This window comes from Pinus tabuliformis, chromosome 9, assembly GCF_031772625.1.
Source record: "Pinus tabuliformis cultivar Carrire ecotype Pingquan chromosome 9, CPIR1, whole genome shotgun sequence".
NCBI lineage: Eukaryota > Viridiplantae > Streptophyta > Pinopsida > Pinales > Pinaceae > Pinus > Pinus tabuliformis.
The window spans coordinates 1272987036-1273014449 of record NC_142307.1 but is presented as its reverse complement, the minus strand read 5'-3'; the positions used below and the strand labels follow the sequence as shown (position 1 = coordinate 1273014449).

Here is a 27414-nt window from a genome sequence, read left to right as displayed (position 1 = left end):
ACAGAGGCAAACTACTATAAATAGGCAGCTCGCATTTCATCTTTGATACAGAATTTCGGACATCTCATCTTCTGCAATTTGGTTAAAGGTCGAATCAGAAAAGGAAGTGCGAAGAGGTTAAGGAGTAGTCTCATAACCAACAAAGTGAAGGGCAAAAAGAGCGATGTTCCTAGGATACTTTATATGATTGTTTCAAGGGCAGAAAACACCTATCCGTGCTAGAAGTCTATTACAGAAGTAAGAACGAAAAGAAATATATTGTAGCAGTGAAGGCCGAGAAGAGGAGAAGTAAGTTTGTTGCAGCAATAGTGCAATCCTCCTAGGAAGCTAAAGTGGAAGAAGGCCGAAAGTTAATATATTGCAGCAGTGAAGGCTGAGGAGGGGAGAAGTTTGTTACAGCAGTGGTCCAGTCCTCCTATGGAGTTGAACTAGAAGAAGGACGAAAGTCTAAAGCAAGCCAAGGTTGAAGAAGAAGTCGACAAGGACGAAGGAGCAAAAGGTTGGCTATCGTTGACTAAGGATCTTGTGTCTTGGTCTTGGTATTCGTCAATTGGAATCTCTATAAGAAGAAGAATTTGTTCAGGTCTTTCTGTCGAAGAGTGAGAGGTTTTGGCCCTGGATGATATACTGTATTTTGTGTCTCTTGTCTCTTTATGGTTTATGCATTGGTAGTTGTTTGATGAAGAAGAACACTAATAACCTAACTAAAAAAAGATCCTAATCTAAAGAAGTAAAAAGCACTCACACGCAGTTACTAATAGAAGAGAAATCACATAATTACTATGCCCTAGATTTCTCAACACTTAGGCGGTAAACACCACTAATGGGTCCACATACAACTTCGAAATATCCCTATTGACGCCATGTTTTCACCTTGATGATGGTATTTGACTTTAAAGCACCCTTGATATTTTGAGGAGATTCTTCACATGTTTTGAGGTTTCAATAGGGAAGGAATCACATGGATGCCATTATTTTATTCCATGAACATGGTCTCTTCTATTTTTGGAGTGGCAAGCCTTCCTTGATCGGCCACTTGCTATATGGAGTTTATTCATGTTTGAGAGGGTTATTCGTATTCTTGGAAGGCACACTTTGTTGAGACTCTTGATCACTATTTTAGGAGGTGGTTGCAAGCACTTTTAACCACTCACTAAGGTGCACCACTCTTCCATATATTTTATCGTTATTGTTACACCGATCTCCTAAGCATGTGCCCTAGATTATTAGACTCTCACATGAAATGGTGAAATTATCATTTGATGACTTATTCCAAAACTTTGCAATGTTATTTTAATATTCGTTTGACTCATCAAACATGATGACCATGATATTAGTTTTTTACTATGAGGTGGTTAAGCACATAACTCCGTAAATAAGAGGTTCCCCTCATTTTTAATGGTTGTTGAGCAAACTATAGTATTAACCCTTCTCTTGGAGCATATATTTGGGGTCTTTCTCTTTTTTGTTGTGTGAGTCCAACTTTTTGAGCAAATTGTTGTGGATTGGAGCATTGTTTGTGCATGCAAATGATTGGATCAAGGTCATCAAGTAAGATATTCTTCAAAGTGCATAGCTAGGTGTGATTTTCTCTTACCCTTGTTAATTTTTATTTTACTTTAAACAATTCTGATTTTGTTGCTTCAAAGAAGTATCAGCTAGGCTAGAAACACCTAGCAATATAATCTTTTTTATTTAATTCTAAATAATCATCCTTAGATATTTCCTTACATAAATTAAACTCTAATTTTCAGCCATATCAAAACTTTGAGGCATGCATTAGGGTAGTCCTTAGATCCTTGAGATTAGATTAGGTTAGGCCCTCCTGTTACAATTGAAAGACTCCATTAGCCCAAGGATTAACTAGACACAAATTTATCTCCCGTATCTATCCAAAAATTAGATATTCAAGCCACTCTTTATCTAGTTTGATGGAAATTGTTAATTTAAATTTCTGTTGTGGTAATTAGTAGTCTCTATTTGTTACTTTTACATAAATTTCTCAACATCCAGCAATTGTTTTAGGCGAATTAAGTAGTTGATCATAAACTAGACTAAACCACCTTTAAAGCTTGCCAAAAAAATTATTTAAATTTGTCTAAAGTTTAACGCACTTTCAGCCTTTAGCTCAAGAATTATTTTTTCAGCTAGCATATTCATCTAAGACCCTTGAAACTTGATCTGTTGATCATGTACATGTCACCAATTCCGAGAAGCAGAGTACAGACCATTGGATAAATTTTCATCGTCATTGTAGTCCCAAATTCTGTAAATTATTGTAAAAATGATTCTAGTATGACTATTAATCCATGTAACAACACCTAGGTAAGCCTATGATTATCCTCAAAAGGTTTCACTCTAGGGAGTTTTTTAACCTCCTCAATTACTTGTGCTTCTAAACACGATTAATTGGCAAAGTTTTTCTCCTAGATATACCCCAAAGCTAGGGTGGAACTCATTGACGAGGTCTTAGGTGAATCCTAGTGTTATCGAGTCGATGTATTTTTATCATACTAGATCATGTGTCTTGTGTTGCAGAATTTGGTTGAGTCTAAGAAGTTGCGTCTATTGTAAATTCCCTTTCTATGGGTGATTAATGTAATATCTTGATGTAAAAGTGTGCCTAGAAATATTTTTGGTGAATGGTTCCTCATAATTAGAACACCATTACCAAAATATTTTTTAGACCCACTTTGAGGGCGGAAAATATGTAATTCCACTCTAGAGTCTTTTAATTAATTTTTCTAGCAAAAAAAAGAAAATAATTAGCCGGAAAATTAATTAAATTAAATTGTGTCAAAAATTAATTTGAGAGAAATTAAATTCTCTCCAAGCGGAAAATTATCAAAGGTCCCTCAAAAATTCGTGGGTCCAGAAGAAATTAATTTTATAAGGTCCTATCAAAGGAAAAGTCAAATTTTCAAGAAAAAACAAACCTTTGGACCATGATGGTTGAGTCAAGGATCATTTTTCAAGGAAGAAAGATTGGAAAAGGTATTTTTTCAACCGGGATCAAGGTCTTCATCAACAAATTCGATTTTTTTCTATATCAAGGGACAGGATTTAATTTTGGCATGGATCAAGCAGCGACTAGCCGTTATTCTCCGGGATCAAGTCAAAGTAGTCATTATTTTCCACTTGGAGGGGTTTGATCCTCTCATTATCTATATAAGGAAGCTATTGGGTTCCTCATTGTATCTTGTACTCATCAGATAATCATTCGACGTACTGAGCTAAGCTCTGCTGGAATATTTTTAATAGAAAGACTTTGGGGTTTCAATTCAAGGTGTCTCCATCTTGATGATTCATGGTATGTATTGAGTAATTTTAATGCTCTAATTGTGCTTACCATTTAAGATTATTGTTTCATAGCCAGTGGTTGGATTATCTATTAGCACAAGTATCTCGTTTTAAGTATTGTGCTAGAGTAAACACATTGAAGCTAGTAGATCTAGCAGGTATCTCTAGATCTTTGTCTATTTGTGTGAATTGAACCCCTTTGAAACTAATAATCTATCTTTCGAGTGTGTGGAGATCTTCAGGTGATTCAACCCTCGGGAAAAGTCCAAGTACATTGACTTCAAGGTGACCACACCTTGTTTGGACTCTGGGATTATATAACAATTTTTGGGTGCAGAGTTCTAGCTAGTACATTAAAATAAAAATATTCTCTTATTTCCAAAATCTACTTGGGTTATAAATGATTTATTTGCTAATTAGAGCTAATATTTCTCTTGTAGATGTTGTAAATAATTTTCTAACCCTTATATATTATTTTCCCTTCATAAATAATATTTTTGAGGCTTTTATTTCGGAATTTTCTAGTTCTTTTGGCTTGGTTCTATTTATTTGACTTGCAAGTGCCATTAGCTCAAGGATTCAAAGACAAAAGTGAAGTGAGAAGTTTGAAACTCTCACCTAGCGTATACAGCTAGGGTTTGGGCCCAATTTCACTTGAGGAGGGTTGTTTTGCCCAAGCATGGAGAGCGCTTAGTTGGAAGAGGCTATTCTAGGACTTTTAGGGCCTAATCTACAAGACCCAATTGCCAGTTTTCCAACATTAAGCCTCTATGAGGGAGTCGCTAGCCTTAGAGGGCCTATTTGCTGCATAAACTAGGGCTTTTCATAAATATTTACATCTGAAGTGATTTTGCAAGTGGTCCCTTTGAAGCTAGTGTTAATTTTTGGTCTTGAATCTAACATATTTTGTTTGCAGGAGGTGGCCACAAGGGTTCTAATGGCATTAAGCCTTAGCTGTAGCCCTAGAAGGCTTGCTTCAGCCTAGCCACAGCCCTATTTCAGCCTCTAAGGCCTAACTGCAAGCCTACAAGAAATAAACAAAATTACTGCATGTGATTTTGAGAGCTAATGTCTTATTTTGCAGGCCTAACATTATTTTTGCAAGGGTTTTCACTAAATATTTTGTCATTCATCCATAAGGGTTTGATTTTTCTTGGCTAACTAGTGGTTTTGCAAGGCTAATATCCATTTTGAAGAGGTTTTGGGAGTTTATACTTGCTTTTAGGCCTAGTCGTAGGCCTAGAGGGCCTTCTCTCACTTAGCCGCAAGGGTTTCTAGGGCTTCTAGCCCTAAAGGGCCTCTAAACCCTAGCCATTTGCTTGATTTATCATTTGAATTATTTTTAGGGCTAATCCCTTGTGTTTGCAGGTGTCTTGCACTTGTTGGAAGCCTCACATCACATTTTTTGAAGTCATTTGCCTTAGCCGCTAGCCTAAGAGGCTCATCTTGTCTTGGTCGTGGGGTTTGGTGACCTTCTTCCTTGTTTTTTCCAAGCTAATCATTTGTGGTTGCAAGTATTCAAAGGCTAAATCATTGCCAAGTCACTTCATTTGGTGCCTCAAGCTTGTCTCAACTTGGCAAACTTGGTAGTGGAGCAAGGCCTTTAGGCCTAAAGGGTTTGATCCTCTCTCCCTTCCTCTCTTTTGTTGATTTTCATAAATACTATATCTGAAGACCAATCTAACAGTGGCATGATCAAGTGTTAATCACCCTAAATAAGTCTAAAAACGCCTCCAAATAAGCCTAATAACTCTAAGAAGTAACATGCGTCAATTAAAGGCCTAAATAGCTTGATTTTCTAAGCTTCTCATTCAAGTTTTGGGACTGATTTCATGGTGAAAGCAATCTGATCTAATTTGTTTTAAGTCTGGTGCATTTTCAAAGTGATAGCATTGTGAGGAATCATTGGTGAATTAATTATATAAGTCTTGCATCTTGAGGATAGCTAGTTAGTTCATTAACTTGTCTCTTGCATTCTTTCACTTTCATTGATAGTTCCATTGCCTCTTTGCATTTTGCATCATTGCATTGGGTTTCTCTTGCATGAGCATCTCATTAGTAGTTGAATGCATTTGTTAGTCTTCTCTTGTATTGCATATCATTGTTAGCAATCTCATCTCTCCTTGTGCTCATTGTTTTTGGTTACATTTGTGCTTAAGAGATAAATTGCAAATTTTTTCTTATGCCTAATTGGTTCATGATCCAAGTGATAAGAAGATATTGCTCTCATTGTGCTAAAAGTTGCTCTTGTTCCTAATTGCATAAGAGAAATTAAATGAGATCTAATTGACTCTAATAAGCATCTTGGATAATTGGAATTGCTAATCTTGTTTCATTGGGATAATTTCTAAATTGTTCTCTAAGTGCTCTATTAATTGCTCTTGTCATCTTGTGTTGAATATCATTGTGAGCATCTTGTTTTCAAGTAATTTAATCTTGATTGGAGCATTTAACATATCTATAATCTCATTGAAGCAATCACTCATATCTGCACTTTCATTCTAGGATTAGAAGTGCATTTCTAAAATTTACCTCCAAGCATAAGCTTGGTTGAAAGAAAGATAGGACCACCTTCTTCACACAATTTGAGGAGTCTAGACCCTCATTCGCAGTTAACATAGGTGACCTTGCAGTTCTCTTGCGGCAATCCCTTGTAGGAACGGAGGCACCTAGGTGGTCAGAACCCCACGTGAGGTATCATTAATAAGAACTTAGCCTACTTCCTTTGGGCTTCTCTCTACAACTTGCATTTGTGACTAGCTTCAAAATAATTGAGAAGAAGGATTCACCTAGCCTAGACTTATAATTAATATTAACCAAAATCCTGCATCACATGTTAGATCTAGGTCCAGCACTTCATTTAGGATAGAATTTGCATCCCACAACCACTATTCATCCGATAACTTGGAATATTAGTCTATATTGTGCAAGTAATTAATTTAAAGGCATTGGTCTCTCACTTATATCTCAAGGAATCTAATCTAATTGTGGTTAGTAATCATACTTTCCATTCAATTTTTAGAACAAGTTGCTAGGCCTTTCAGATGTGTCTCCTACACTTGTTGGTTCCCAACAAGTTTCTCGTCATCTCATTTGTAGGGACTACCCCCCTTAGCCTATATTTAAGAGATAGCTTATACGGAGAGGGCAAGGATCAGAGTGACAACCCCTACCCTGAGCATTGTCACATTTCTGTGTATTATTTTAGCGACAACATGACCATAGGCTAGGCATTTCTAGATCACAATTTAGATTCAATTCATAAAATATTGCATTGTACAATTGTGTTTAGAAGTCTCATTGTTAAATTTTTGCATTTTGCATCCAAATCTGAACACAAATTCGTTTCCAAATGGCATTTTGGGCATTGTGCTTCCATTTTTTTTACTTTATTGGCTTAATTTTTTTAGTTTATTTGAAAATTGGAACATCACTTCATTACAAGTTCATTAAACTTTCAAATCTAAAGCAATTCAAGAACCCAATACAAGCCAATGTTATCAGCTGAACTAGTAGACCCCCCAAACCAGGAACCGGTCAAAACTAGACTGAAACAGGTAAAAAAAGGGACCTAAAATACATAAAATATTTGAATTTTAAAGAAAAACATATATATTCATGTGCATCCATATGAATCCAAACAATTTATACACAAATATGAAAATTTCTCATTTATATAGCGTGTAAGGCTACATATAACCAAAAGAGCACCAAATGCAATCCATCTCCGAACTAAAAATACATCAACAAATAGGGTCTAGATAGCCTCTAGCATCCAAAAAAAATCATGCTACAACAAATACCTACATATCATCAAAATGATTCCCTGTATTGGGATCTTGGTCATCAATATCACCCTCTAAGCATTAAAATAAGATAGAAAAAGCTTAACATGTCAAGTCAATATTTTTTTTGAGTGATGGGTACATTTGATTAAATGTCAATTCCATACCCTCGTACATGACAAAATATGATGGAAACGTTGCAACCCGCCCAATCCTAAAATCCTAAAAACTATTTAATTGGTTGGCTTTTGAGTGAGATCTAAAATTCTACTTTCTCCACATATGAAATCTAATGAGGTTGGAACCACTTCCAAACATTCTGTAACAATCAATAGTAATGTTAAAAATTTAATCATTTTACTTTAAGAATTTAACATTATCATTAATTGCATAGCAACAGTAGGACCCTAGGCTTGAATATTACACTACCATACTCTCTTCCTTTTTAGCATTTGGAACGTCCTTGGTCGCATTGTACGGAACTAGCCAGTTTAGTACAAAACCAGCCAATTCAGTTAAAAAAGGTCGGTTCGATCCCAAACCCACCTTTTTCGGTTCCAAGCCTCTAACTAAACCGGTTTGGGTTCAATTCGGTTAGACCGAATGGTTCCAACAATTCTAGTGTGGTTCCAATAACACATATACAAACTATCCTAAATGGAACTTGGAACTCAGTTTAGAACCTTCATATACACAATTATTGGAATCACCTTTAGCCAAATCCCTAATCAAACTCATCAGTCCACAAACATCTCAATAACACACTTAAACAAATTGGACTTCGAATTTCAAAGAGATGCCCCCTTTGAGTTGGAGAGGAACTAGCCAAGAGAGAGAGGAAAAACTGCTATGGTGACAGTGGGTACCCTTCCTGGGTTATACAAACAAGTGCTCAATTTTGTTGTGACAGCACAAAAAAAAAGGAAAACTCACTATAACGCCTTAATTCTACAATTTGTTATATATCATTGGACTTCTATATACGTCATGATTTTAGCAACCTATTAATGAATTCTACGAAATAAACACTTAGTCAACATTATGATCTATCCAAACTAACTCTAATCTTAACGTTAAAGTTACAAAAATGGCAGGTGCAAATTGCAATTGGCAGATATTCCTGGCTAGGTGTGAGAACCATCCATCCTCAAATTAGGAACCCTACCCTTGATTTCTTTTAATATAAAATGAAATTATTAGAAATAAGATATTTTGGAAAAAAAAGGAAAAAAAACATAGGCATACAAAGAGTCAATGATTATTTAAAAAGAGTAGGAAGAGGGGGAGAGATAGTGTAGTTATAGGTACATGTAGCTTTCAATCAAAGTGTCATCTAATGCATATGTCACTTGCACATCTACGACAACTGCCATGGTCAAACTCTCTAGTTCTCGAAGGCAAAAAATAAACCATTATCAATCTCAATGATTTCGTCTAGGAATATTAATGAATAAAATTGTATAGACAAAAATATAGTTATCAAGTAATATAAATCATCGCAAGGCCGGCAGTGAAAATTTGGGGGTGTCATGGATGAAAATGGGGAAGGGACCATGTAACTGGGATATTAAAATTTCCCCCCAATTCCCCCACCACGGCTACAAAAATAAAAAGCCTCAAAGTTTCTAACACTTGATTCCTAATTAAGCGAGCAAAAACTGCTTCCATATCTCGATGAGCCCATTAGCAAACTCAGGTCGTCATTACTCTAGGTGACCTCAAACTCAATCGGCTTGACATTGAACTTGCTCGAAGAATAATTTATAAAATATTTTTCCTTCTCAAAAAAGCTTTCTTTCTTTCTCTATCAATCGATCCATTGGGCTTCGATCAAGTCTAGACTCCATTAAATTTACTTCAATCTGCATCATTTGCTGAGGGGTCAAATTCGTCCCTTTCTTTTTCGGATTCTTTTTTCTCTTACAAATCAAAGAGAGTGACATAGCCCATTGCAGGATAGACGTGAGGAGAAGATGGTTTACATCCATTAGAAACCATTCTAAAACCCACAACGAAGATTCAAATGATGAGGCATGCGCCCTCCAAATCAGATAATGAATCAAAACAACAGATCTATTTTTCCAGTTTTAGAATGCAAAAAAATAGAAGAACCCATTCCGATTTCGTTCTGTGTTTCCACGTTTTCAGCAATTCAAGGGCGTTGGTGGATACCTCTGCACACAGTGATCCCAATAATGCCACTTGGCATGCAAGCATAAATAGAAATGTGAATTTCTCAATTTATGCAATACATTATTGAACTTTAGAGTACATGGTTAATCAAGTCTTACATATCACTGACAAGGGTAAAGCATAAGGATGATAATACATACCAAGTATCCTCTCCCATATACATTATATCAAGATTCCCAAACGATCGAATGGCAATTGGGACGTGCACAGATTAAATTCAATAGCACATCAAAGTAAGGTGTCCAAAGAACCTTTAATTGAGGATAATTAATACAAAATTCAAATAAATAAATTAGGTATTAGCCTTAGGTTGTACTTAGTTCTTAAATTATGGTGATGGAAAAATGTCTGACAATTAACATCAACGAATCAATAAGAGTAAACTATTAAGACATGCAAACTTTTTCTCATATTGTCTTCTCTTTATTTTCTATCACAATAAAGTTAGCTAAAGCATGTTGAACAGCAACGAATGTCGACATGCCACTTAAGATGAATCCTTTCTAGAGGACAATCCTCATGGACGACAGGATATAGGATAGAAAAACTTCGAGTTCTGCAATTTGATCTTCTGTTGTTGTAGAAGAGAATAAACTATCATTCATTTTAGACCACCCACTCCATGTCAACAACTAAGCATACATACTACCATTCATGATATTGTAGTACCTTCAAGGATGACAACATATAGCAAAAGGGATGTGTAAATTACACTTGATGATATTTCAAGGGAGGTTACCTAAAGGAGCTCCAATATATGTTTAATTAATACAATAAATGAAGTAAAAGGGTATTAGCCACTCAGTAGTGTAATGTTACATCACAAACGAGATGACAATATCACCAAGATCAAATTAGGCAGTCAATATCACTCTAGAAATCATTTACTTCTCACTTTCCCAGTAAGGGTAAGTGAATACGGAATATTGATCAGAACAAAAGTTATTGGTGGGAAGAGAATATTGAATATTGATCCGAACATGTCTCTATCTCCGTAATATTCCTAGCAAGATGGGAAATTCTGTGAAGTTTTCCTTGCAAAAGTGATATATATATATATATATCAGAACAAAGGTCTTTTGTGGGGAAGAGAATATTGAATATTGATCAAAACATGTATTTGTAATCATCCAATATGGCACAGCAAATGAAAGTAATCTATATATATAATCCAATACAACACAGCAAAACTTCACAAGATATATAATCTCATATATATATATATATTCTTTTTTCAATTAAATTATTAATACTTCACAGGATTTTCTATCTTGTTAGGAATATTCAAAGGGTTTGAATCTGTGGCTTACAGCCTCCAGTCCTTGAGTGGATGGTTCAACCAATTGGGATAACTCTTGGGGCTTACTATACACACACACACACACAATAGCAACTCATAAACCTAAAGGGCTCAACCAGATTTAAACGTGTGGCCTACAACCTCCTTGCCACCAAGATTCCTTGAGTGGATGCTTCAACCAATTGGGATAACCCTTGGGGTTTACTATATAATATCAACAGGGTTTGAACCTATCACCTACAGCCTCCATTCCTTGACTGGATGGTTCAACCAATTGGGATAAACCTTGGGGTTTACTATATATGTACACACGCACACACAAAATAGCAACTCGTAAACCCGAAGGACTCAACTGGATTTAAATTTGTCATCTACAACCTCCCTGTCAACAACATTCCTTTAGTGGCTAGTTCAAACAATTTGGATAACCCTTGGGGTTTCCTATATATATACAACCTTTCCCATGGAAAACTTCACAGAATCTCCCATTTTCTTTTGGATATCCAGAGGGAGAGCAACCACAATAGCAACTAGTAACCCCAAGGGACTCAGCCAGATTTGAGCTTGTGGCCTACAGCCTCCCAATCAGCAACATTCCATGGGTGGACAGTTCAGTGAATTGAGCTAACCCTTGGGATTTACTTTACAGATACACACACTTACCCTTACTAATAAGGAGAAGTGAACATTAAATATCAAATCACAACATACACCTTAGTGTGCTAATGGAAATCATCCAATATGGCCCAACAAATGATAGTAAAAGTAATAACTTAATCTTTTGTTGTAAAGTTCAGCACTTTCATTACTTCATTAGAATTTAGAAATTTACATAGCACACATTGACATCTATTGGTCTACCCGAAGGGAAGCCAGACTAGTAGCACAAGTTCAAAATTTTGAGGTTGTATAAACCTCACTTAACTAGGATGTCCGATAGACAGAGAAAGATAGACTTAGGCAAAACACTGAAACAAGCCAAGTTACATACTGATTATAAAGTGCAAGGCTATAAGAACAAGTGGGGGCCAAAACAAAAGATAACAAAAGCTGAAGCATATCTAGCAGACTAGCAGATGGCTACACGGGATTATCTTTGTCAGTTGTGAATATGAGGTCTGGCAAACTTCGGGTCATAATGTTGACTTTCCTGTTAGTGCGATCTGCAAAAGTCGAGGTAAGCCGAAGGACGAATCCACTGCATTGGCCACTGCGTATAGCAAATTGCCCAATCTTCTTTATGATGCCATCATCCTTTTCCTAACAAGTCAAAGTGACGTAGATCCTTAACAGGGCTCTTTCGATCAATGATTAGCCGAGGGGGAGTAGTCTTGCATCGCAATGCTTTAAAAAGCAACTTGAAGAAGTGGAGGAATTGGATGATTCCAGTCCAGATCTAAAGGGGGTGTGTCTGTACATAGTCCAAAGTTGGCCAGCTTATCAGCAAGTTTGTTTCCACTTCTTCTTATGTGGGAGAGAAGTGGACCCTGGAGTTGTGATAGAAGAGGGGCAATTTTTGAGATTCAAGATACAATCCTCCAACTGCTAAAAACTTTCGAAGGATGGGTTCCACACTAGATTTTCCAGAGAATCGTAATAATCAGCTGCAAATCTCCTTCAATGATAATTTTCTGGTAGCCTTTGCATAATGCTATCATTATTCCTTGTTCAAAGGCCCGGAGCTTTACAACATTGTTTGCGGTATGCCCAATTTCCCCCGACATAAATATGAAGGATTTTCCCCTGGGAATTTCAGAATACTCCTCCATAACTCACTTGCCCGAGGTTGCCTTTGGAGTCCCATAAAAGTTTAATATGGTGAATTCCTAAGGAGGGGGAGTCCACTCAGACAGACTTGAAGGAGTTGAGGTGACAAGAGCATCAGAGAGGAAGGAGAGATGAGGAGAGATGCCCAGGTTTGCTAGAACGAATTTTTCTCTCAAACAATAGTTACAATCTCGCGAGGGCCAATTCTTGATAGCCATGGTTTCTCTGACTTTAACTAAGATTGACTGCCATAGTGATTTAATCAAAGTGCAGACATTCTTGAACATTCGGTGATTTCGTTCCTTCCATAGTTCCCAAAGAATGAACCTGAGAAAGAGTTTCTAGGCTCTATTTAGGATCGAGCTTTGGAAGGAGAGTCTCTCCAGTTCTCAATTGTGGTGACAATACTAGTAGTGTTCCTGTCAGTTTGACGAAAGTTGATGGCAAGCCGGTCCCAGATGCTATAGAAGACTGTGTAGGTGTTGAATAAGCAGTTGGGATCCTCATTGTCAACATAACAGAGATGGCAAATTGAGGGGCCCTGAAACCCCCTTTTCTGAAGTTTGTCACAAGTTAGATTCTTGTTCCATAATAGAAGCCATAGGAAGAGAGTAATTTTTGGTAATTGCTTATGATTCTAGAGCTTTTTTCACTTGATTTGGGGATCTCAGTGTTCTCTACTAGTGAGGAGTTGACAACCCTCCTTGACGTTGAAGTTCTCGAATGGTCAATCTCCCCATCAGAGGATTGTCATCCCCAATTTGTTTTTAAATGTGCCTCCTTGCAAGTTCCTAGGATAGCAGAGCAATTTCATCTGGATGGTACGCTACATAGTTGGGAGAGTGCAGTCTCCAATGACACCATTGAGATTGAGGGAGAGGATCCCAGTATTGGGAAACTTGAGTGAGGCCTATGGAGATAAGTGCATTTTGGACTAGTGGAGAACGCTCTAAGGAGGAAAGCTTCAGCTATTGATTCCGAGAATCTTCCTAGAACAGAGCGGTCCTACCATCCTAAATCTCCCAAAGGCTATGATCCTAAATCATATGCTTGTTGTTCCATGCAAAATTCCAAATATGGGAGCCTTTTATTTCTCCAATTAGTCGAATTAGCTATGAGTCTGGGGTATTATTAACATATTAGTTCTTCCACATTAGGCTCCAAAGGGCATTTGAATACTTGAGCCAGTGCCACCAGATATTGGCATTTAGGGCCTGACTAGCGATGCTTGGATCCCTTAGCCCAAGCCCTCCAATTTCCTTTGGTTGACATAATTTGTCCCAAGCCACAAGGGCCCACTTTCGCTCTCTTTTTGCTCCTCCCCAGAGGAAGGACCTTTGCAATTTTTTTATTTTATTAATGATGGCTATAGGAGCTGCAAGGGCCGAGAGAAGATAGATGGACACGAATTGCATAACTAACTTGAGAAGGGTGAAGCATCCTACAAGATTGAGAGCTCTAAAGGTCCAATGAAAGAGCTTGGATTTGAGTTTCAGGTAGATATCTTCCCAAACATATTGCTTAAGAGGGTTGGCAGTAAGAGGAGCACCAAGACATTTGGATAGAAGGGAGCTCTTTTGAATGCCACGTAAGCGGGAGATGTGTGTATGGGAAGCTAAACAAGTGTTGAAGAAGAATAGTTGGTATTTGGCGCAATTGATGGTAGTACTAGAGGCACAAGAGAAAGAGTGGAGGATGTGCTTTATCATCGTTGCTTCTTGAACAAAGGGATGTCCCATGAGGAGAGTGTAATCCACAAATTGTTGGTGTGTTGAAGAATTGTTATAAAATCAGAAAGCAAGAAAGATTTTCTTATCTTGATAATTACTTATGATGTATTTGAATTCTTATTAGCTTCATTTATGTCTTCTTTTATCTTCTTATCATCAAGCAACTATCAAAAACCAAAAGCATGAAGATCAAGACAACAAGTGACATAGTATGTAGGCTCTCAGCCAGGGCAAAACCCCTCTTCTAGGGGAAAACCCAAAAAATTATCTCCTCTTCTTCAAGAACCAAATCAAATGAGACAACCAAGACCTTTTGACCAACAATAAGACCTCCTCCAATCCACCAAGTCAGCCTCCCAAGATGACTAGTCAAACTCTAGTTAAGATCTCCAAAAGTCAACACAAGTCAACTTCCTTCAAGTTTAGTCAAACTTTAGATTTCGGCTTCCTGCATCAGAATTTTGGCCTCTACTACAGACCTGCAACCTTTGGCCCTCTTGCAACTCAAAAACTCGCGCGTGAGGGAAAACAAGAGAAAAATGAGCTTCTCTCCTTCACTAGGGTTCCTCCTTTCTTTGCTAGGGTTTTTCTTCCTTCTTCAAGCCTTTTTCACCTCCTTTTCTTGCCTTCGCACTTTCTTGCAATTGCAGATCGAACTTCACTAGGTTGGATGCACAATAAGCCGAATGCACTACTTATTTATAGTCTCTTGAGTGAGGTCGAGTTCCCTTCATGAGGCCGACTTGATGGAAGTTGAGGCCAACCTAGTGGAGGAGGGTAAACTTACATTTTTGACACAAATAGAAATTTCTTTCTTGATACAAAAAGCCCAATAAGGGTCTAGAAAATAAGGACAATGACAATGACTCATGACTTAACCCTAGGAGAAAACAAAGGGTGCTTAGACCTAGAAACATAATAGAATAAGCATGAAACCCATGCTTTATAAACATAATTTTTATTTTTACCTTTACCTTTACAATAATTTTCTTTTATTCTTTTAACAAATACATATGAATTACATCATGTCATGAGCTAGACAACAATTATGAAGACTGATACTAGTTACATTTTCAACATAAATGAGAGAAGGATCCCAGCGAAAGACCTTTAAGCTATCCTTGATGAAGTGCTACACTAATAGTTCGCCCTAGACCTTCGACAATGAGAAGGAAAATATAGGGGGACATCACCTTCCATGATGCCTTGAGACGGGGTAAAGGTTGTAGAAGGGGAATTGTTTATCACGATAGAAAAGAAGGTCTTGGATATGAGGGCCATAATCCAATGAATCCATCTTTCGCCAAATCCAAAGGCAGTTAGGATATGGAAAATAAATTGCTAGCTAACTTCACCAAAGGCCTTGGACATATCTAGCTTCATGATCATTCTCGAAGATTTAGAGGACTTAAGAGAATGGAATGGATATACTCATGGGCCAAAATAATATTGTCCAAGATTTGTCGTCCCTCCACATAGCCAGTTTGCTTAGGGGAATGAGGGAAGAGAGGAGGGGATTGAGGCGGTTGGCGATAATTTTGGAGATGACTTTGTAAATTACTTTACAAAGGGCGAACGAGGTTTGGGAAGATTTGGCAATTAAGTCAGTGAGAGTGGCATCAAAGGCTGAAAGGAGGGAGGCAGAGAGCCATGCATCCTCCACAATTTGCCAAATGTCCTAACACGTAATTTTCCAACAGGCCTGATATAATTCAGCGGTGAAGTCGTCCGGACCTGGTGATTTCCCTCGGCATTTCCATGACTATCATTTCTACTTCTTGCATGGAAATTTCTTTGAGAAGGAGAGCATTCTAATCATCAGACACCATTTTGGGAAAAAAATTGTAATTTCCGAAATGAAAGGCCTTTTGTCCGCAATCGGTTTTGTGAGTGGGGATTGGAAGAGGTCTTGAATGACTTGGATAATGTTTTTGTGGTCCTCTACCATTTGATTCTGGTTATTCTGGATGCAAAGGATATGATTTTGTTGTTTGTGGTTAACCATGGATTTATGAAAGAAATTGGTGTTCTTCTCTCCTTCCTTTAGCCATTGGACCCTAGATTTTTGTTTCTAGAGGATTTCTTCTTAGGCCAATCATTCCTCAATCTGAAAGTGAAGACGTGTTTCCTTGGTGGATAATTCCTTAGAGAAACCGTCCTGTATAATTTATTGTTGCACAAAGGCCATTTCCTGCTCCGGTTTTTGTTTTTCCTTGAATAAGTTCCCAAAACTTTGAACATTCCAATCTTTGAGCTTCTGCTTGATGAATTTCAGTCACTGTTAAAACCGATACATGACACTTCCAAAGATAGCAGTTGATTACTGCCACCACAATTCCATGTTGGAGATGAAATCAAGGTGTCGAAGCCAAAAAGCCTCAAATCTGAAGGGTTTGTTCTGGGGTGAGAAGGACTAATTGAATAAGAGGGCAACATACCAGTGATTGGAACCATGGCTTCGAAGGATGGAGGCCCCAAAATTAATGCTAGACAGAAGGAGAGATTCAAAGATTAAAAATTTGTCAAGTCTAGGGGCAACCTAAGCCATGCCCCCTCGTTTATTATTCCAAGTGAAAGTGCCATTGGCAGTAATATGTATTGAGGTCTACCAGGTTTGGCTTATCAATAAGTCATTGAAGAGGTGGGATTCCTCCTCAAGATACTAAATTCCCCCTTTTTTCTCCTAAAGGGATCAAAGGACTTTAAAGTGCCCTCCTAGGATCCACCAATCAGCTCCCACAAGTTATGCAGATGTAGTGAGGTGTTGAATGAAGATTTTATTGTCCGTAGAGGATTAAGGACCATACCTTGGAGATGAAATCGGATTGAGAAGAACCAATGGGATGGAAACGAGCAATAAGGATTCTCGAAAGGGAAAAGGAGTCTTTGAGAGTAACAATGGTAGGATTCCAAAGGATGGCAAGGCCTCTAAAATCTCCTTGGGTGCATTGAGCTAAGAATGCAATATTTTTCCTCATATGATTAAGGATTTGATTAAGGGTTTCAAAGGAGCATTTGGTCTCCTGAAGCAACAGGATGTCAAGGTTTTCCATGTGAATTTTGTTTTTTCGGAGTCTTTGTTTGGGTTTACCATTAAGACCCCGAACATTCTAGGTAATGATCTTTATCATTGGGGTTGAGAAGTGGGGTGAAATATGACATGCATTGGCGCAACCCTGCCTGAGTTGACTAGATGATCTCCTAATTTTTTTATTCAGTTGACAGTTTGATTTCTTGCCTGAGTTGACCATAGACATTGGAGATGAACCCAGATTGAGAAGAACCAATGGGATGGAAACAAGCAGTAAGGATTCTCAGAAGGGAAAAGGAGTCTTTGAGAGTAACAGTGGTAGGATTCCAAAGGATGGCAATGCCTCTAAAGGCTCTTTGGGCACATTGGGCTAAGAATGCATTATTTTTCCATATATTCAGTGTTTTCCTTGCGAATTGTGTTATTAGGAGTCTTTGTTTGGGTTTAACATTAAGACACCGCACATTCTAGGTAATGATATTAATCATTGGGGTTGAGAAGTGAGGTGAAATATGACATGCATTGGTGCAACCCTGCTTGAGTTGACTAGACGATCTCCTAATTCCTTATTCATTTGACAATTTGATTTCCTATCTTTCTTTTTGGGGTCTTATGAGGCATTCAAATGATCCGTAGGATCATTTCTTTTGACTCCATGGGCAAAGGACGAAGAAGCGAGGGGGAGGGAGTACCTGAATTGTGATCTTACTGAAGAAAAAGATCTTGATGCTAAAGAAATGCTCGCGTGACCATTTGGACTTGCTCTTTCGAGATTCATGCAGAGTCTTTAACCATTCTTCTGCTAACACTTGTAGATCCAAATATTTTAGCTCCATGTCTTCCATTTCCTCTACGTCCAGAGGGTCTTGAGCATTGTGTTCCATTTCATTGTCCTCTTAGGGTTCTTTAGAGGTTGGTTTACCTGAGGCTGCCTCTACCTGTAGTTGCTCTGATTGTGGGATTTGTTGCTTTGCATCAGCATTTGTTGTTGCACCTTCGTCGGTGATATGTTGTAGAACTGTGTAGCGGTTTTGTTCCAGATTTACAATTGTTGCATTACTCTCTATGGTTTTTTAGTTTGCTTTCTTTTTATTGGTAACTATGGTAAATTCTTCTTGATAGATGACCATGCATGTAGATTTTGTTGGTTGTGTTTTTTGTTGGACAATCCCTAAAGAGATGTATGTATTCATGACAATGGTGATAGCGAAATGGAATTCGCTCATAGTCAATTGATTTCTCCCTGGTTAAATCCTCACTGCTCAGATGAATGCTTGAAGGAAGCAGCTTGGAAATATCCAGATAGACACACAAATGAGCGTATGAAGTGTAGCACCCTTTCTTCGTTACGTCTGAGAGCATCACGAAGCATCCTATTTTGTTGCCAATGTTTTTGAGAATCTTTGGGTCCCAAAACTCCTAAGGTAAGGAATAAAGGCAGATCCAGAACGACGCAAAGGAGAAATCCTCCTTTTTTGGGTTGAATCTTGGGACCCAAGCTTTCATGAACAGCCCTGCGGAGTTCATGAAATAGGGACCATCTTGGAAAATTCAGTCACGATTTGATGTGGCTGCAAGGAATCCTTGGGATCCTAATTTAAGCTCCATATCCCCCTTCAACTCCCAATTCTTCTTAATCCAATTGAGGAAGAAGGCGTTTAGGTGGCCAAGGTCCAACGAATTTACAAATTATCGCATGTTCCCGCATATGTTCCACCATGGCCCTTACTTTTTCCGACGGGATTTCCAGAAGAGGGGTATCAACTAGTTGTGGGAGACGGGGATTTTTTAGCTTTGATTGCTTGGCCGAGGCAGAGGCTAGAACAGTTGTTGCATGTTCCTTCCCTATCATTGGCATGATGGAAGTAGGATCTATAGGGTTTCTCCCATTATTGTAGGTGCTAGTTTTTCAAGCTAGTTGAGAATTCGATCTACCGGCCACGACGTTGCGAAAAGAGAGGCCTCCTCACCCCCATGGGGGCGCGTTAGAGAAAATCAAGCTGGTAGTTGCGCAGAGATTCAGAAACCCTTGAGTTGCAGAGCTAAAGCTAGTAAATGATGTAACATATTTTGTGTAACACCATTTTATGAGTTTGTGAGAGAGATTGAGAGGGCTTGGGCCTTGAGGAGAAGATTTGAGAGGATTGAGAAGATATGATTGTGGGAGCTTGCGAGGGAGATTGAAGGTTGTCATTTGTGAGAGCTTGGGAGATTGAAGGCTGCCACCACCATTGGAGAGCCAAAGAGGTAGGGTCTAATCCCATTCTTGTTTTTTTTCCATGTAACATTTGTGTTTTTTATATGTTGAATGAATCTATCAAATCTAGAAGTAGAAACTAGTTACTAGAATCTAGATGTTCTCTTCTCCTACTCTTTCCCATTCCTCCCTCATTTTATTGCAAGCAAGAATCTCAAGCTTCAACAAACATGATGGGATTATGGCTTAGCCTTATCTTGTTGGTTCCATTTTTGGCTATGATGGTGTTGTTGGGAAATAGAAGAAGAAGAAGTGATGAAGATGATGAAGAAGTGGGTAGTAGTGGAGAAGAGGAGGAGGAGGATACTGGGAGTGAAGATGATGATGGAAAGAAAACCAAAATAGACCAAACACCCTTGTGGAAATATGTTACAAGGCTTGGAGGAGGGAAAGGGGGTGGAACCACTAAATTTATATGCCCCCATTGCAAATCTACTTATATAGGTTCATATAATCGTGCGAGAAATCATCTTTGTGGGAAAGGGCCATGGGATGGAAATAAGCCAATAGCAATCAAAACCTATGCAAATGTGCCAACACAACAAAGAGCCAAATATATAAGAGAAGAGGAGGAAGCACAATACAAATCAAAAAGATCAAAGGTTGAACATGAGGCCACTAGCACACATAGAGCATTCAGTGGTCAAACAAGAACTCCATCCACCCATGGTAGTGGATTCACAGCCACAGGCACAGACATCCCTTTAAGGCATAGAACAATATCAGAACTCCTTGATCAAGGTTGTAGGGATGATGTAGATGCAAAAGTTTATTGGTTTCTCTTTGCATGGGGCATATCATTCAATGTTCATCGCTCACCTTATTGATATAAAATGGTTATTGCCATCAATGATGCCCCTAAAGGGTACAAGAACCCTGGGTATGACAAAGCTAGAACCATGGGACTTCATCAAGAAAAAGCCAAAATCAAAAATGCTCTGGGTAAATTCACAAATGCTTGAAATGAATATGGGGTATCCATTGTATCTAATGGTTGGACAAATGTAAAAGGAAAGCCATTGATAAGTGTTCTTGGTGTGTCTGCTACTGGTGCATTCTTCCTTTCATCTCATGACTACTGGATAAGTTCAAGACCGACATGAGCATTATACGACCATTAATTCAAACAATTGAAACTATTGGGCCATACAATGTCATCCAAGTCATTATTGATAATGCTTCTAATTGTAAGACAGCAGGAGCAATCATTGAGTATGGATACCCCAACATGTTTTGGTTTGGGTGTTTGGTTCACAAAATGAACCTTTTGATGCATGACATTATTAAGATAAAGGAGCTTGAATACACATGCATTGGTTCATTGTGCAAGAGAGGCAAGTACACGATAAGATTTATTACCAACCATAACAATGCCCATTGCCTTTTCCGCAATCACTCAAGGTTGGAACTATTGAAGATTGCAATGACTAGCTTTGTTAGCTATTACCTCACTTTCAAGCACCTTTTGAAGGTAAGAGAGGCATCGGCTAGCATTGTATCAAGTGAATCATGGCAGGTATTAAAGGATAAGGCTGCAACTGCATCTGACAAAGAAGATTTTCAGGAGGTGGAGGACACTGTTCTTGATGGTCAATTTTGGGTAAGTGTGAAGTATGTTTTGCAGTCCACCAAGCCCATTTATAACATGATTCGTTTTGCAGATACAAATGCACCAGCGATTGGGTGGTGTATGAGTAGATGTAAAGCATGCTAGGGCAAATCAAAGATATTGTTCAGTTGAAAGATGCCATCTTGTATGATCATATTCACAAACATGTGGTCAAAAGGTGGGATAATCTTAATGTTCCACTCCATGCCTTAGCATAATGGCATATGTCCTTACGCCAAAATACTACTCTCCATCTTGGTTGGCCAAGCCTGCACCTGGGGATGGGGTTACGAGAAAACCCTATACAGATCCTGACATGTACAAAAAGGGTACATGCTAGCATTAGACAAGTTGGTCCCTGACAGGGAGGAGTGTGCTAGATTGTGTGGAGAATTAAGCAAATACTCCAGTCAAACTAGAAAGTTTTGGTACTTTGCATGCAGTCGATGATAGAGATAGATTGGATCCAGTTGAATGGTGGAACATGTATGGTTTTAGGGGACCTTTGGCAAAATTTGAAGGTCCTTTAGCAGGTGGTTAATACTTCTTCTACAAAGAGGTGTTGGAGCACCTATAGATTCATCCACAATGTCAAAAGAAATTGCCTCAATGAAAACCGAGCAAAAAGATTGGTTTAGGTACACTACAATTTGAGGTTGTTGACACATTATTGTGAGTGAGCTCGATTTGATAAAGCATATATCACTTGGGACAACAACCTGGAGGAGGATAATTTGGAGGATGGAGCCTTATATTTAGAACAGTTGGAAGCAGAGCTTTTGGATGATGAGGATGACAAAATCAAACAGTAGCAACAACATCAATAATAATGCCACCCCCATCCCCATCCACTAGCAAGGCTCAAGTTGCACCAGCTTTGCCACCACCTCCATCTACAGCATTGCATGGAGGTCATGTGCCTTCTAGTACTTTTTATAACTATTTACTCTTTCATATTTATTATAAACAATATATGACAATGTAAGTTTGAAGTTTGAAGTTGGCAATTATAACTCATTGGTAATGAATTATGAATATGATGCTTTGTGAAACATTTTATTTCATGTTTGACATTCTTTGTTATTGTTTGCTAATGGTTACAAGTATTGATGACATATGTTCTATATTGAACTTTGAAACTTTAAGGTTGATGAGAATCAAAATGTTGTGGACCTATGGTTGATGAAGATTATAACTACTAGATGATTGAAGTTATATGGTTTAATTCATGTTTCTATGTTTTTAATAACTAATTCATCATTCTACATGCTTTTGTTAACATATATGCATCAAAATATATAAAAATATATATTATATATAAAATGCTCCCGAAAACGCTCCTAACCTAGAGGCTTCTAAAATTGTTGCTCCCGCTCTCGCTTCCAAGCAGCCTTGTTCAAGACACTTTGGGCACACTCCCTGTCAATTTGAGATCGTGGCGCTTGCAAGGACTCTCCCAAAGCTTGGAACCATGCTGCAATCATGCTCTAGCCATGCTCCCTAGATGCTCCCTAGACACACCCTAGGCGTTCCCTGGATGCTTCCTAACTGTAATATTAAATTCTTAAAGTACAAGGCATTTTACTTAAATTTTTAATATTACCATTAATTGTTTCAAGATGTTTGAGAGCGATTTCAAGCTCATCAGACTTAATCTGGAGAAAGTAGTATTCCATAACCCATTCAAAATTCAATAGACTTAACAATTTTCAGGATTTCAGGATTGATGGGATTGTGACATTCTCATTGGGTTCTATCATGTATGAGGGTATGTGATTGCCATTTAATCAATAGTACCAACCCATGTATTTATCCTAATGTCGGTGGTATTGAGTGTTGAACCCCTTTGTCATGGCCTTCACAAAAACGTACCCTTCACTCAAACCAAAATCAATGATCGGTCATGTTAAGCTTTTTCCACCATATTTTAGGACTTGGATTGGATAATTTCATCAAAATTGGGTGGTGTCAATTAATGTCCTTAGAGGATTGAGGTAGAGGCAAAGAACGGAAAAGAAAAAAAAGGAATGAAGGATGATACTAATGATGAGGATCTTGATAAAAATGATCGTGCAACATTGCTTGTCCAGCAGTGGTGGAACATGCATGGCAGTGCTACCCCATAGCTACAACATTTAGAAACATGGATGCTTTCACAATTGGTGAACACTTGTTCTGTAGAGAGGTGTTTAGCAACTAGCTCAATTTATTGTTTTGGACCTTTCGGTCTTCATATTTTGGTGTGTATATGGCTATTAAACAGAACTATTTGGCCATGTTGTTGACAGTTGCTATATAACCTATTTCATTCCATAAATTAATGGTTTAATTTCTATTTTATGGCTTAAAATTTTGTGCGTTTGTCTGTATTTGATAGAATCTAGATTCTAGATGGTTGATGTTCAAATGATTAATCATTAACGTATTATGGATGCCATTTCTATCTTCATTGTTGTACAAATAGTCTGCAACTAATTTGGCATCATGCATGTTTTTTTTATATAAATGCAATAATATATACACACACATATATATGCGTGTGTATGTGTGTATGTTTATATATGTGTGTGTGCGCTCTGCTCCTAAGGATTTTTAAAAAATGGCACTCCCGATTGTCTTGCTCTGCTCCACGTTTCAGCAACCTGGAGGTTTTTATTTGGGGATCTAGTGCTTGGATATTATATGATGCATATATTAACCCAGTAGGTTAGCTCATTTGGTTTGAACAATGAGTTTCAATGCAGAGATCACTGAGAAGTCATGAGTTCAAGTCCAGTAGAGTCACTCTAGGTTAGATTTGTACACTGGTGGCATTTGTACTGGCCACCATCCTTGGAATGTGAGGAAGCACCAGGACAGTTTCACGAGGATGTTTTCCATGAAAAAACTACATTTTATAATATACTATATCCCTAGAAAAAATTTAATTTTGTTGACACTGAGTAATGACAATCAATCCAGTAATAGGGAGAACTTCCTGTGATCCCATATAGGAAAAGCAGATCAGGGGTCATCATAGGCAGATATCCCTGTTATGGGGGTCATCATAGGCAGAACTCTCTGTTATGGGAATCACCAGAGGCAGACTACATGTTAAGAGAGTTGACAACCCCCATAACAGAGATGGGGGCATCCTCATAAAAGGGCATGTACCCTAAATGCTGTCAGGGTCAATCTGGAGTGTGTCATCCACACCTGGATGCAAGATAGATGCACCCAGCACAGTGCTTAGTATATATGCACACACCCTGCACTAGGGACATGCACCTCAGGAAAGGGTCTCAGCACCCTGCAAAGAGTTTCAAAAGTTTAGGGCGATGTTTGGTGTAAAAGTAAATAAAATGGTCACAAAGGGTTAAAGTTTGAAGTGAGTGACAGTTTTAGAGGGGTCAGACCAATTTTGAGTTTTCCTATTTTTAACCTGAGAATAATCATTATACGCATCAGTCCAAATTTGGCATAAACTTTGTATTGTAAATATATGATGAAAGCAATAGAGTTTACAGTACCACTTAACTCTTCTTTCCTTGTGCATGTACGCTCTGAAAAACAATAATTGACAAGTTCACATTGCAAAGTGCAATGAAGATGCCTACCTCGATTCCATCATACACGCCTTAATTTTTATATAACTAGTACAAAATCAAATGGAGCATTGCTCCTAATGTATATAGAAATTTTAATAATAAAAAAGACTTTCAATTTACCGTCCGCATGCTTTGGAATGTACTTGGCAATCCGATACTTCTGCAAGTTAAATAACAATGAAATTAGAACTAGCAACAGAGCTATTAGTCAAACAATTGTGAAAATGTGATAAAAGAAATTAGACACTAAAATCAGCCTTTTTGAACCGAAATTAGACACTAAAACCAGCCTTTTTGAAACAAACCTGAAGGTGACTTTTGACATGATAAATTGTCAACCCTTCTGAGTCCATAAACTTTAAAACCCCTTTTGGTGTGGCTCCTAGACGCAAGCGACAGTGCAGAAAGAATACAGATTTTGATTAGAATTTATAAAAGGGATTCATGATTTAAAACTTTGGCCTTTTGAAATTCCTGAATTACTCACTCTCGGCACCACCAAGTTGATTAACAGCTTCCACAAAACGCTCATGGAGCTCTGGGGTCCACTTTAATCGTGTCTTACTGGATGTTGTAGTCGCACATGCTGTGGGAGTGGTAGCCAGATGAGTACCTACTGTGGGGGCAGCAATCTGTTGGCAAAGATGCGGCTGTAGTTGTGTCTGGTGCGATCCCACATTTGTAATTGAAACAGTTGATGTCTGATTGATTGTCTGTACAAATTCAAAAGAGAAAGAACCATCGACAATTGAAGCCAATCTAATAAGTCCCCAAAATTAGTAAACCTAAGGACAGCATCAGCTAGCTAAAACTGAATATAACTTGCGCTCAACTTCTGATGCCAACGTCAAAGAGATGACTGTTTACTCCAGAATTTGGAAAAAGAAGGTGCTTACGTTCAGCCCAGTTTTTGGATTGTTGTTGACGTCCGCGGGCTCTTTCCAAAAACCAGCACACAATGCATCATCCGATGAAGCAAGTTTATCCGCCCATGTGTGCCATTCACTTTGATTTGGATCATATTGAGGGGCAATTCGACTAGCATCAATATTCTCAAGGGGTTGGCTGCATTCTAAACCATTCGGAGGAAAGATAAGAAAATCATGGAAGAGATCCCCCAATCCTACATCTTGACTATTGGACTTAGTAGAATCCCTTAAGAATGCAGCTTCGCAAACCCCAGATTGTTGAGACTGAACTGGACTCTTCGACGGTGGATATATTAAAGGCAAACTGTCAAAAGGAGGCTGCTGCTGCTGAGAAGTAATAGGCTTGGAAGACTGAAGATTGGTACATAAGGTCGTCGACCCTGGCATAATCACATGCGAACTGGCATTTGTCTGAACGAAGGTGGAATTAGACAGTTCCTTGTCAGAAGATGAGGATGGAAAAACAGAGTAATCTGAAGGCATAAAGCAATTGGGAGAAAGATTTTGGGGCAGCAGATGCGAAGAACATGCTGGGTTCCATGATTCACCAGAAGCCATAGAAGCGGGAAAGGAATTGAGACTGACCATGGTGTTTCCTTCGCAATAACTTAATCCCCGTAGCTTTTGCCTTCTCATCACAGGGTGAACGACGATGATGAAAAAAAATCGATATGATTTGCGATGATTAAAAAAAATTCTATTGTGCAGACCTCCCAAGCCAAGGTGACGACGTGGGTATCTAAAAAACGTGGAGTTATGTTGAACCCTCGCTAAAACAAGGACGGAACGAACAGCATACCTATTTCCACACTGCAATAATCACAGCATTGAAAATAACTTCGGCGCCCTTCTGAACTTGGATTCAAAAGTCAATTCAATATAAAAGTTACAATTGCATATATTTCATGCACAAAGCAATTCATATGATCTTTTTTCAGACCTGTTTTCTCCATTGATCACAAACCCCCAGATTTTAATTTTATTGGAATGGAAGATAAGTCTGCCATCCATAACATTTTCCGCTCAAAAAGCCGATCATTTTTTCCAGAGGTTTACCTTGGACGGCCGGTCGCAAAATTTGAATTGCAGCGCGATTCTGTCTACCAAATTGTCCTTCTATCTTTAACTAAACAGACGTACTATCCTCGGATGGTTTCAGAGGAAAAAAGGACACTGCGTCATTCCGATTGAAGGTAATGCTAACAGAGACGACAGTACTTTGTATTCGTATACCTGCGTAGGAGATTATCCTTACGTGTGCGTATGGTGGTGCAATTACGGGAATAGAACCCGTGACTTCGAGGGCAATCTCATCAGCAATGACAATACGCTAACCCAACACATTAACCCCGGTCACGGGCCCTGGTTGGAATAGCTGCTTGTGTATGTATTTGCACTTGAGTATTCGATTAAAAGTAGCTTTCTTTATTTTACTGTATTGGAAATGCAATTCAATATTACCTTCTTTTCTTTAAATTATTATATTGGAAAAGGTTTTAAAGGGAGGCGTTTCTCGGGGAAGGTGATACTTAATAAATATATAAAGTTTTGGTAACTAAATAAAATAAAATCAGTGTGAATACTTTTATATATTCTATTATTTTATTATTTTTTAATATTGCTTTACTGCTCGTTGTAGTGTTTTAATTTTTACTGTAATTTAATTATTGTCGTTTTTTAAGTTCATTATTTAAATTTTACGATTTTTAAGTGTGTTTATGACTGGTTATCGTTTTTCTATTTATAATTTGTTATTTTTTTTTAATTTATTACTATTTCCTTGTTATTGCTTTTCCGATTTAGACGCACTATGTAATTGGTATTACTTTTCCGGTTTGTGAGTGTTTTATTTATTTTGCTTTTTGTTTTCTATTTTATATAAGGTAATATGAAACATGGTTTCACAAACGTCCCTTTTTTTTAATT

The 27414-nt window shown here is 38.1% G+C and overlaps 1 protein-coding gene across 2 annotated transcripts in view; it reads right to left on the bottom strand.

The window, feature by feature from the left end:
• The window catches only part of LOC149153194 (protein PHOSPHATE STARVATION RESPONSE 1-like), a 119238-nt gene extending 92407 nt beyond the window's left edge, over window positions 1–26831 (bottom strand). Inside the window, exons 1-5 of one of the 2 annotated variants that reach the window (XM_089438634.1) lie at window positions 26545–26831; window positions 25456–26298; window positions 25047–25272; window positions 24865–24941; window positions 24680–24719 (exon numbers count right to left, since the gene is read on the bottom strand). In XM_089438634.1, coding sequence (XP_089294760.1) covers window positions 24680–24719; window positions 24865–24941; window positions 25047–25272; window positions 25456–26124 — 1012 coding nt within the window. In that variant the 5' untranslated portion in view covers window positions 26125–26298; window positions 26545–26831. Of the gene's footprint in view, window positions 1–24679; window positions 24720–24864; window positions 24942–25046; window positions 25273–25455 lie in introns of both variants that reach the window. The other variant, XM_089438633.1, reaches the window with a different exon arrangement.
• Between the last annotated feature and the right edge of the window lie 583 nt (window positions 26832–27414).